Source organism: Halichoerus grypus, chromosome 11 (genome assembly GCF_964656455.1).
Source record: "Halichoerus grypus chromosome 11, mHalGry1.hap1.1, whole genome shotgun sequence".
NCBI classification, from domain to species: domain Eukaryota; kingdom Metazoa; phylum Chordata; class Mammalia; order Carnivora; family Phocidae; genus Halichoerus; species Halichoerus grypus.
The window spans coordinates 73,238,439-73,251,468 of NC_135722.1; the positions used below are offsets into that span (position 1 = coordinate 73,238,439).

General features: G+C 41.3%; 1 protein-coding gene across 5 annotated transcripts in view; it reads left to right on the top strand.

Moving 5' to 3' along the window:
- Positions 1–13,030, top strand: part of FAT3 (FAT atypical cadherin 3) — a 660,051-nt gene that overhangs the window by 536,500 nt on the left and 110,521 nt on the right. For all 5 annotated transcript variants that reach the window (XM_078058674.1, XM_078058677.1, XM_078058676.1 and 2 more), the window contains one exon: positions 7,763–7,902. In XM_078058674.1, the coding sequence (XP_077914800.1) occupies positions 7,763–7,902 (140 nt within the window). The remainder of the gene's footprint in view (positions 1–7,762; positions 7,903–13,030) is intronic.

Genomic DNA, 13,030 nt, shown 5'->3' on the forward strand with positions numbered 1-13,030 from the left:
TTCCACATCTGTTTTAATGAGGCACAGAAAAAGAATGCCCCCTGGCCTCCAGTCAAACCTCTGTAGAAGGTCCTCTGAACTTCCCCAAAATGGGCGTGTTTTCTGCATATTTCATTTGCTGGAATGCCGGTAGAACATCTTTGTTTTACTTAGTTGGCATTAATCATACCATCCCTGTACATGGCCATCCTCATTCCGAGCTTTCAACTCCTTCTTCATCTCTACTTAAGGCATTTGAAATGGAAGCTCTTCTGATCCGTGAAAGATGTCTTTGAGTCTGTATCTTCTCAGTAGTTTTCAGCCCATTAAGTTTTTATCTGGTGCAGCTTCTTTCTTAGCGAAACAAAGGTGGCACGCGTGCATCACCTCTTTGTCTGTGCTATGGCCTTGGTGGTTCCTTCACTGTCACTCCCGATCGGAGCCATAGAAAATGCATCTCACTTTCTACATATGTCCCTGGTGCCAGGCCTCCAGGGGCATGTGCAATAGTGATTTCTCCTAAATAGCCCAGGGGCGCCTGGGTGGCTCAGTTGGTCAAGTGTCCGACTCTTGGTTTTAGCTCAGGTTGTAATCTCAGGCTTGTGGGATCAAGCCCCACATTGGGCTCCGTGCACAGCGAAGAGTCTGCTTAAGATTCTCTTCTCTCTCTGCCCCTCCCCCCATTCTCTTTCACTGTTTCTCTCTCTCTGAAATAAATAAATCTTTTAAACAATAAATAAATAAATAAATAAATAGCCCAGAGAAGAGTACAGTCAAAACCCAGCAGGCAGCAGGGCGCCTGGCGTGCTGTCCTGAGCTATGGGAGGACTTGCTGTCTCTCATCAGCCACCCGTTTATCTCCCTCCTCCCCTGACACTCCAGTTTGCAAGCTCCTCTACACCCAACAGCACTGCTTCTCGCCCTTGTGTGATCCATGCATGCAGCCTCCTGCCCCATGGCACGGCCCACTACCATCCCCACCTGCCACAGGAAGCCCTCATTTGTACCCCACTTCAAAAATCCTCCAAGCACACTTTTCTCTGACATTCAGTCCAACCAGCCATTTGACCCCAGATATCCAAGCCAGTTTGCAATTCCTCAGCATTCCTGCATGCATGTGTGTGCGTGTGTGTGTGTGTGTGTGTGATTGTGTGTAGATAAGCATGCCTGGTAATGCTGCATGTAACCTTACCTGCATGTTTTCATGTTAGCATTATTAGTGCTATTGTGTATTTTCATTTGTGTTGATCCAACCTCCATTCTTAATCTTTAAGGTCAAGGCCTTTGTCCCCTCATTCCTTCCTCCTGCCCATGCTTCTGTTGATTGCTTCAGGGTGAGTGGAATAAACAGTGGCAACCAATGGAGATGCTCCAGGCAGCCAATGCATTAACCCCACTAATGCCTCTTGAGACCAGCCCAGAGTCAGCACGACCTTCCAGTGTATTCCCAGCCATAGCAACGATGGCACCTTTGACAAAATGAGAACTAGTCCAAGAAGAGGGGGGCAGTTTACAGATGACAACCCTCCCTGGATGGAATCCCTTCGGGCTGCTCCAAATATGTATCCAGGAATCATTATCAAAAACATAGCGCCAGTTACCATGTTTCTCCACCTTCATGTTTCTAAGTGCTGCACTCTTCCTAATCCTCTCGGTGTCAGCACATGGAGTAGTTCTCTTAAAGAAGACCTACAGGGGCACCTGGGTGGCTCAGTCGTTAAGCGTCTGCCTTCGGCTCGGGTCATGATCCCAGGGTCCTGGGATCGAGCCCCGCATCGGGCTTCCCGCTCGGCGGGAGGCCTGCTTCTCCCTCTCCCACTCCCCCTGCTTGTTTCTCTCTCTCGCTGTGTCTCTCTCTGTCAAATAAATAAAATCTTAAAAAAAAAAAAAAAAAAAAGAAGACCTACAGCATTGTCCCCCTAGTCTAGATGCTTCCATCACAGAGATTTCACTGTAGATCTGGTAACATCTTGCTGAGCTTCTCCTACAAATTGAACTTACTGGGCCCGATGCCCAAACAGAACGTGATTTTATTTCCATCCCCACATCTAGCCAACAACATCTTGAAACACCAACTCTGTTTCACCGCAGATGTTAAATCTTTTCCCCAGGTGCTGGGGTTGCTCTCGGCATCAATATGGTCCCCCTTCCACCAAATCCCCCTTTTGAGAATCCTTTCTAATTGAACAGTCATTTTTTTTTCAATCTGCTGACAGTGTCTTTCCCCTTCTCTAAAAATCTATTGTTTTCTTTATCATATTCAGATGTTTTGTTCCCACTTTCAAGATTTCTTGCTTAGTTATCCTTGGCCATCCAGACTCTCCTCTCTCTTCCCTTTGGTAACTGAGCATCTTCCCTGGCCAAGCTAACTCAGAGGGAAAAGATAGGGAAACAGTGCTTCCCAATGCTTAAGAAACTTGGCAGTATATTATAGTCGAATGCTGGTGTATACCGTCGGCACGTATCTGAAATGAGATCTCAGGTTCAAGTTGCGGTCTTGCTTAGGTAAATACTCTGCGACTCTTCCAAGGGAATCAAGATTTTGTTGCATTATAGACCTAGGGCATTTAGACACCTTTACAGACATTCCAGGTTGCAGAGCGTATAGCATCCTGGCCTAGCACTTACAGTTTACAGATGCCATAACAAATGAATTCTCATTAAGTAAGCGGAAATAGTGTTTCTGCATGCTTTTTCCCCCAGGAGTATAGTCTCCTCATTTCCATATTTCCAGATCTACCCGATTCTTGTTTAACTGCGTTCCTTTTCCTCTCACCGTAATATAAATTCACAAAAACTGTGGCAAGCAAGATCTTGTTCCCAAGTCTGGACCCCTGTACCATGGATCTGCCAGTCACTTTCCTGTTCCTCCAAAGAACCACTGCTTACAATATTGTGTAGCGAGACCCTCTTCAAGCTTCTAGAAACAGAAGCCCAACTAGTAACCCAGTTAAGAAAGCTGTAATTAAAAGGAAACATAATAAAGTTCAGCTGTTCTGTGTTTAAACAGCCCAATGCACAGCATGTTCCTTCTCTGTGTTGAAAGGGAAAGAAAACGAAGGGAACAAAAATAACCCATAATCCTTTGTGGCTTTATCACATATCTTCACACTTCTCAGGAGACTATGGTTCAACCCAGCAGCTCCTTGATTTACATTCTTTTTAATGTGCACGCAATCTGGTTCGCAGCTCATTCCCCGTATCTTTAGCCCAATGGCAAATATTTGTATTGTAAAGACCACCATTTATTACACACTTTAAACAATTCCTCTTTACCCAGGGTTTGATGGCGGACGCTGCCACCCACTTTTCTAGCTTTTTACCTGATACTTCGGTTACAAAAATGGTTTTTCTTGTAGATAGTAAGTACTTACAATATCTTTGCTTATTTTCCTTGAAAACAATTCTCTGATGGTGCAAGCTAGCACATAGGTCCAGCTCTAGCCGAAAGACCTGTCCATGTTGCAGGTATATAAAGATCACCTTGGCTTTTAGGTGCTCATAGGCTCCTACAGACTTTGGGGTCTGGGCTGCTTCTGTCGCATAAGCCTACACCTGTCCTTCTCGAGCCTTGTCCCCAAGTGGAGCCATTCCTTAGGGTTGGATCAAGTGGGCAAGTGAAACTCTTTGGTAGCACTAGCAGCAGGCCTGGTCTCTGACTATAGATTGAGTCTTTTCTAATCAAGTGATCATATTTCCTTATCACAAAACTCTTACCCACCCTTCCTGAGAGAAGCCATGTCTGTGTACCATTTCTAACACACTTGCTTAACCATTAGAGTGGCATTTGCTCAAGGACATTCAACTGACATCAAATACTTAATTTCTCCTACTCTGCACTCTGTCACTAATTTGATCCCCCAAAGCCCTCCCTTTTCTCCATAGCGACAATACAGACCATAGAAGCACATCTGAAGAGGTTTCAGGGAAATAATAAAAAGCCTAAAAAGTACCTTGTACATCATTTTAAGAAAATGAATTTTTAACCAGATTCTAGAAGGGATTTTCCTTCCTACCACTGTTTCCTGACCTCTACCCAGCATCTCCTGCCTTCCATGTAAATATCCTTTTCAGCCCCATGTTGTGCTTGCTTCATTCCAAGACAGAAAATTATTCATGATCAAACCATAATCGGTGTTTAGCATTTTTCCTTAAGTTCGATGTACATGCTGAACTTGAATGAATAGCTTGTGAACGACTCCCTTAATTCATTGAGATTCAGCAGCTCAGTGTTTTGGAAGCTTCTCACATAACACTTCCCCCTTGGTGACTACTAGATTTTGGGTGGTGTTTTTATAATTACACACAGAGTAGAACAGAATCATATGCTAGGGGAGGGGCCTGGAAGCTTCTCTAAAGGGGAAGCAGTGGGATACTCATCATTGGATCTCATTATGGAGACATGGTGACACTCTGTACCCTTCTTTAAAGAAAGACTTGACCAGATCATGATCCAGTGCCCTGCTGCCCAGCATATTCAATCAGTAGCTGCTGGCTTCAAGTATTTTCACTCTTGTCCCATCTTTGAAGCTTTTTAGGACATTCTGACTTGTTACGTTTAACTTGAGAATCTGATAGAAACCCAACCCTCCTCTTCTGCTCTTTGTTTACTCTATTACACCCATCTTGACCAAAAATGGTCACAGAGCAATGTCCCTGACATGAACTATCTGTTATGTGGGCTGTTCACAACCTTGCTTTTAACCATCTCTGCCGCACACCCCCGCAGCAACGCTCAGGCTGTGACTTTTCTAATTTCCCACTTTGTTGAAACTCCGACCAGCTCGGCGGTGTCCTCCCCTGTCCCCACCTTTTGTTTAGCCTAACGCTGTTGCCCTAGCACACTCTGGCTTTGCATGTTGTGTTACTGGCTCTGAGGAAGCACATCTTGTTTAAATGGAATGCTGCTAGCCAAAATGGACTCCTTCCATTTGATAGTCTCACCCCAGATGAATTGGACGTGGTTTCCTATGAAATGAACTCACATTTCAGGCTAAAAGGGAGCCTGAGAAATGAGCCCTGGGGGAGAGATATGGAGTCGTTTATGAAATGGGATGCCTAAGTGGTAGGTTATTAAATTGCATGAGGGTTGATGGTGAACTGCTGGTCTGGGTTCTGTGTCCCTTGTCAGAAATTCATTTTAAAACCGAGGGAGGATTTTGGGAACCTTGTTTCACATGAAATCTTGGTTTAACTAGGAGCACATGCCCTGGAAGCAACTATCAGAGGCTGCTCACCATACTGACGGACTGAGAGACACTTCACAGACTCTGTCTCTCAAGCTCCTCTTGACCTGCTTTCCATTTGTCTATCTCCCCACCCCTAGTCCAGAGTATTGGAAACAGCAACAGTGGATGAGGGAGATACACACACACACACACACACACACACACAGGCAAGAAGAGAGAGCGCTCTAAAAAATCACAACCATAAAAGTAGCCAAAAAATGTTTTTTCATATGAGAAATGACTAATAAGAAAACACAACCTATATGCCATTTGTAAAATATGTAAATTTTATGCCACTCGGTCCTTGAAATGATTATGTATTTCAGCACAGGGCCCCGAGGAAAATGTGAGTCTCAGGCAGTGAGAGAGAGCACATAGGATTGCCCCATTTAAACAGGAACTGAAACTGGAAATCTTTGCTTGCACATTCTCTACATTTCATTTTCATTCATCTTTAAACAGGAGCAAACCAAAGTTTTATAATTTGCATAATTTCTATTTTGCCTTGACCTACAAATTTCCACCTTCTGAAATAATTGACATTGAAAGAGGACGTTTTCCTATATCCTAAACCTGCCCGCACCCAAAAAAAAATAGTGTTCTCATATTTAAGAAAGTGAATAACGCTTAAATGTGTTCTCATATTTAAGAAAGTGAATGCACAGGAAAGCATTCGAAAAGTGATTTTAAATGTGATTTAAAATATGAAGTAACACCCAAAACAGCAAGGAAATGGCATTCTACCCTTCCACACAGGTCTGACGTCTTTTATGTTCTTTCTTTGAAACTTTCCGTGGAAAAGTTTCTTTTCAGAATGTACCAGTTGATAGCAAATGATTTTTCTTTGCTTATTAGGATGGTGATTCAAGGTGCTTGAATCAGCCTAACATTTTATTTCATGTAGTTATCAACCAGAAGCACTCCCTTTGAAAGAGACATGGTGACCTGAGGTTTGCTTCCCTATTCAGCCCGATTTCCTCTCCTTTCTCCTTCTCCTCTTCTTCAAAAGATTTTTTTTTTTTTTTTGGAGTTAACATTTGTGCTCCACAGTAAATCAATTAAAGATATTAATTGGAAGATGAGTCTCTTTTTAGATCAAAATTTTGAAAAATATATCATCTCCAAGTAATTCTGTGGTCCCCCCATATCTCCATAACTTTAATTAAATGTCAGGGGCAATTATGTTCTCTCTAGCAATTTAATAATCGTAAGTGTATATGACAGCTGCAAGCAATAAGTATTTGAAATATATATGACCAGGTTGTTTTTTTTTTTAAGTAAACCATATGATTTATTTTGTGTCGCTGTACATCACATTCTACTAATTAAGGTAAAATTCTCCTTTCCCTTAAGTCATTCACTCATTTGTAATTGTAATATCATAGAAATTGTATATGGTATTGTTCACTGATCAGCAAAATGAAATGCAGAGTATGGTGAATGTAAGAGAAGCCAAGATTTCTTTTCTAAAATATGAAATTCAATAAACGCATTGCCCTATGTGCTGTGGCTAAATAAAATTACTATCCAAGAACAAAATTAATTGACATCATGGAATTTCAGACTAAAATAAATAGAGCTTGTGAACATGTACTGATATTTAATTAAAATCAGTCCAGCGTTTGTACCATTATCTTCTCTCCCCCTTAAAAAGAAAAAAAAAAAAAAGCTTTCATTTTGGGAAAGATCATAAACCACATTTTAGTTCACAGAGATGGAAAGAGCTACAGTAATTTCAAAATAGCCTGTGTTGTCCTGGCACATTATTCACAGACTGTGGGCTATACTTGGTCCAACAGAGGGGGAGGAAAGTTTTTTAAACTTTCATACTTATTGCTTTATGAGTGATGACACATAAACTGATGTGTTCTTCTACTTCTTTCCAGATTTCATTTTGTAACTCTCCCATAAACTTGCTACCTTTTTGGGAGAAAAATAATTCACACTGTCAAGATGGCAAAAAAGAATTTTTTTTTCTATAAACATCCCAACTTGCAGATACAGAATTTTTGATATGAAACTCAATTTTTTTTTGCTTTTTCTTATTTTCTAGTATTTATGCTTTTATTTCTGACATCTATTAGAGGGAATCTGAACTTTACCAACCAAATGTTTACCATCAATCCTAGATTTAAGAGTGTCTACACATTTTTGTTAATTGGACTATTTGTTTACTTAGAATTTAATCTATTTTAGAAAAGCAGAAAGGTCTACAAATTATTAGCAGAAAAACCACAAGGGGTTGGAGGCCCTTAAGCTTTCTAAATATTTTACTGAGTCAGTTTATGCTTTACTCCTTTAACATTAGTGCTGAGATTTTTCTTTGCAATACATTCTTTTTTGTGACATTTGTTATGCATTGTAGAAGCTATGTTTGGAAATATAAATCAAGTTGGAAATAAAGAGGTCCCATTTAAGATGTACAAAATTGAGCCATAGGGATGCCTGTCAAAAAAGTATTTCTATATAAGAGCTCCCTTTAAAGCTATATGCTTCAATAGATGTAATAACTTCTCAGATATGCTAATTTCATGTTGTTTTTGTGAAATCATCAGGGGGGAATTTTGACAGCTCTTTTGACGCAGAGAAGGGTGTTGGGACCATTGTCATTGCAAAACCTTTGGATGCAGAACAGAGGTCCATCTATAATATGAGTGTGGAAGTCACCGATGGAACAAATGTTGCTGTCACTCAGGTAAGATGTCAAATTACTAAATGGTGAGAATGCCCAATGATCTGCTAATGTCAGTGGTGCAAGTGATTAAAGAATGTGTTGGAAGTAGTAAATGATGTCCATGGATTTCTACTGTTTTGTTTTTTTTTTTTTAAGCATTTGAGAGAACAACCTAGGAAAAGGATTCTATCAATGATACTGTATAACTTAGCAGTGACTATTCATGCATGGAAGAGTGATATGTATTTGCTTCCTGATCATTGACTGTAGATTTATCTCTTTGACAACAAAGTCACCTTTCCTTGAATTTACATAGAAGAGGACGTGTATATTGTCTGAGTCAACACAACATTATATTCTTCACCTTTTCACTTGTCAGTCTCAGAGTTAGAGCTAGACACACCCAGGAGTCCAAGTTCATTTCTCAGACTCAGATGAATGATATGTTCAAGGTCACACAGCCTTCATTAAGAACAGGGACTGAGATTTAGGTGCCCTGCATCCCGTCTCTCGTTCTAGCCTCTATGCCAGTGCTTCTTCATCCTGGCTGCGCTGTGGAATCCCCTGGTCATGGGGCCTGCGGTGTTAAAACCACTGAAGCCTGGGCCCCACCAGCAGAGATCCTCCATGACTCTAACAAGCAGCCAGGGGTAAGGACCATTGCTTGGACTCTGGCATGTGAGTGTTGATGAAAGGGCACTGAGAGCAAGGACGAGGAGAAAATCTCTGGGTGAGACCAACAGGATTTACCCCAAATATGAGAAAATTTTTTTTGTTTTCTATTTTAGGACAGGCATACATGCCTGCCCTATACCTCTTTCATTCTCCCTACTTCTCTCTCCTGTCCTCACGACCCCAGAAGCCATCACTCATCAACCATGGTCTTTTTTCCTGCTCAGCCCAAATGTGCCCTGAGACTCCTCAACACAGTGGTTCAGGACGTGAAGATGAAATTGTTGCCAACCCCAGAGTTAGCAAGTGTCGATTTGTTTAAAATGTGATGTAAGCTCTTATAACTATGTAGGCTTAAAAAGGAAAGAAGAGGATCGTTTCATGTGCTGCCTCTTAGTTTGAAGTGGTTTCAAAAATACGATGAGATTTTCTCCTTTGAGGCTGTGCATAATCATAAAATGGTGGAATTTTAAAGAAACAGTAGGGTTTGTTTCTACTTTTACTTCTTTTCTTTTTGCCTTTGTTTACTTTACCTTTTCCTTTTCGTTCAAATAAACTGAATCCCAGAAGGGGGACATCATGTGCACGAGACACGGCAGCCAGTGGTGTGATGACTCCTGATCCTTCAACCCGTGTCCTCTCCTAGGATGACTATACAGCCGTGACTACCTGTGAGAGGCCCATTTACACCTGTTGCGCCCGTGTAACTATTAGTAGTTGTCCCATTCACTCTTAAAATTGCCCCAGTTGGGACAATACATTATTTGGCCTACTTAAATCTGTACTGCTTCAGGGGACTTTCAAGACTAAAATACAGACGGCTGGAAAGGACACCATGGTTGAGATCCTATGGGACTCGCACGATCTAAAAGCAAGCCCCAAAGACTAATATAAAACAACCCACTTGCTGTATTGCTAAGTCTCTATTGCTCTTTCACTTTTGGAGTTGGCCAGTTCTTAGCATAGCCAACCTCAACTTTTTGGCATCACTTAAAAACACGAGATGTAGTTGAGTAAAATACAAATAAAGCATATTCATTTCCATACTTTTCTCCAGGGTTTTATAACAATTGAATGAAATGGTAAGTCAGTGTGCCCAGAATGTTATAGATACACATGAAATATGTTTGCAGTGAGTGGATGAATAGTAGGTGGGACGTAGTCAGCAGGGCTTATGTGGCAGATATGCTGGATCTTCAAAGCACACGACTGATTTGTGTTAACCAAAAAAAAAAATTATCAATGAAACTTTTCTTTTAGACTTTCATTAGGACCAGATGAGAAATCATTTAACAGCATGTATTCCACAAGTATTTCTTGGGTTCATACCATGTGCTAGGAGCTATGCTAGATGCCTGAGGTCACAGGGATCCAGAGTTTTAAAACCAGATGACTGATACACACACACCCTTTAAAAGTTCACTTGGAAGCATATATTATAAGACTTTGAATGTACACATTGTTCAAGTCCTATTTTGGTTGATTTTATTTTGGACTAATGTACAGTTAGACTTATCTCCAGAGCAGATGGGAAGAGTGGGAGAATCGGGGTGAACTTGGAGGTTTCCTTTGGCAAGGCCAAGCTAAGTAAGTTGATGAAGGGTAGCAAGAGATTTTCTTGTCAAAAGCTTCCAAGTCGCTCTGTGTATCCAGAGCCATGAGCTTCTCAAGAAGCGAGAACTAACCATTTCCAAAGTATAAACGCGTGTGTCATTATTACCACCAGAACACCATCAGGCTGTGTTTGGGCCTGAATACCCAGCCCCTGCCCCCAGCCCCTGTCAATCCAGGCCTCTGCTCACATTTGCCACAGCTCCGCTGACAACAAAGACAGAAGCAGTTCTCTCATTTAGTCAAAGCCCTCAGTATCAAGGACATTATTACAAAAAGATGTTTTGGTAAAGAAAAGGCATTCTAGGTTTCTTTTAGAAATCACTAAAGCATGCTCCAACCCATGACCCTAGGCAACTTAATGATTCTACCATCAAACAGATACCCTTCACCATATAACTAAATAAATGTTTTGTAGCCCAAAAACACCTGTTCAGTTTTCCTTTGGGAACTTTTCTCTACTTTGTTCCTTTGAAATCATAAAACATCTATGACAAGGGCTTCAAATCAGCCAGAAACAACATGTTGAATTTCACTTCACAAATGTCAAATATATCAGAGCCTCAGGGATCTCAGTGTCTACATGAAAACCCTTCCTTCATCTTCATTTTTGTTCTATTGTCCCAACTTGTAGGATTCTTGTGCCTCAGAGCTACAATATCTGGTGGCAAATAAACATCCTTTTCCTTACTGAGATTCCCTAGCATGAGTACAGAGTATAAAAAGGTTCTGCGGATTTCACGTTCTAAAGATGCAGATGTACTGAATGAGCATGTAAGCAGATGCCTTTCTCCAGCTGGCGTAGGAAGAGAGGCAACAAAAAGGGATGTCAGAGAGTCCAAATGTGAGATGATTTGAAACCTTATTGCTAGTTCAGGTACAGCGGGGACAACATGGCAAGGAATGCAGGTAGCCTTGAGATGCTGAAAGGGGCTCCAGTTGACAGCCCGCAAGGAAATGGGGACCTCAGCCCTCTCACCTCAAGGAACTAAATTTGGTTAACAACCTGAATGGGCCTGGAGCTGACTCACCCCCAGAACTCCCAGAAGGGAACACATCCCCGCTAACCGCTTGATTTTGGCTTTGTGAGACTCTTAAGCAGAGAACACAAGTGAGCCGCACTGTACTCAAACTTCTGACTTACGGAGTTAGGCGATAACAAACGGGTGTTGTTTTAAACCAAGTTAGTGGTCATTTGTTATGTTAGAAATAGGAAACTGTTGTCCTCTTCATTTTACAGAAAAGGAAATTGAAACAAAGCGAGGTTATGTAACTTGAGTAGATCAGGGTTCAGAGGTAGTAAGCTGGATTCCAGAGCCTGCTCTCTCAGCCACTGTGCTGTGCCGCCCTCAAAAGCAAGGGTAAATCTAAGGCAGGAAGAGAACCCCACCTGGCTCTACTCGTTATGAAGGGGACACTTTTTAAGAGTGTTCCTGGGGAACATAGCATTACCTGTGGCTGTTAGAATGTCTCAGAGCCAGCTATACGTGCTGGGGAGGAGCAAAATACCCCAGTCTCCTCAGAGCCTCTGCTCAGCCAGATGAGTTTATGCGCCACAAGGACACACATTACCAAGGATGAGAAATTACTGGTTTTAACAACTTTCCCCACACATCTATCAAACCCATATGAGCTACTGTGTCTTCATAGCAAATTTAAATAAATCTAGAGCATGGCTCTTCCAAAGGACCAATGGATGGAAATATAGAGTAATATATAATGCCTGATAGTTGCATAATGAGACTTAACCAAGCTTCTTTCTTGTTTTATTTTCCTGTCTTACTGAGAATAGCTAAATCAAGTATTATCACTACACTCACTTTTCTAGTGAGAAATTGGCACACAGATGGGTTGGGTGGCCATCCTGGGTATACGCAGGTAAAGAGGTCCAAACCCACTTTTTCCTTCTCAAAATCAGATAGATTTCAGAAACTTTCCCCTATACATCTATATATATATATATATAGAATATATGATTCATTAGGGGAAGCATTTGGTATAAAGGAAGGAGGATTGACCTTGAATCACGTGACCCTAATTCAAGTCAGCACTTAACCGGTTCCTGTCTATGTTACCATGAAAGGTAGCTCTGTCTCTGTAAGACTCAACTTCTTCTGTAGAATGGGGATAACACCTTCCATACTTCCTGGGTTATTATAAGAATAAAATAAGATCTTTTGAGATATCTTGAGATCTGTGATGTGCTAGACACATGCAGCTTTTATTATTAGTCTCATCCTCAACTTAAAATTGGAATAATATACCTGATAACTATAAAATACTGTGTGTGTGCCTTTCATTGTTATTCATGAAAGACAGCAGAGATATTCATGCCCAAATAAAAATCTAAAAATTACATTGATTTGATTCAGGGACTCGTGATATGTGCTTTTGCGATTTCAGTATGCCTTTCTTATTCAGGTCTTGCTTTGATTTATAAAGATATGAAAATCAGCTTGCAGCCAAACCTGAGATTAAAAATCTCTTTCAGATAATCTCCAAAATTCTTCAGCCCCACGAAAGCAGTTAATTGAGTTAATGAGCCACAGAGGTTTTCTGCCAAAGCATGGGTATGCATGGGGGCTGAGAGGTCTGAGACCTGAATTCCTCAGGTTTGCTTTGCCCTCCCCAGCCATGAGGATTCCATTCTTTTGTCTCTAAGGGATGTGTTGGGAGTTCCTAACTGGCCTCCTTCCTCAAAGAGCAGACTTTGTCTTGAAGATTTGGATTCCGTCTTATCCTTTCCCTCCACCTTGCACCTGCTTAAAGGCAGGTGAGGGTAAGAACGAATAACTTTAGCCAAAGTTGCTCCATGATCCCCCAGATGAAGGAATTCCCAAGGTATACATCCTTTGTCAAGGGTTTT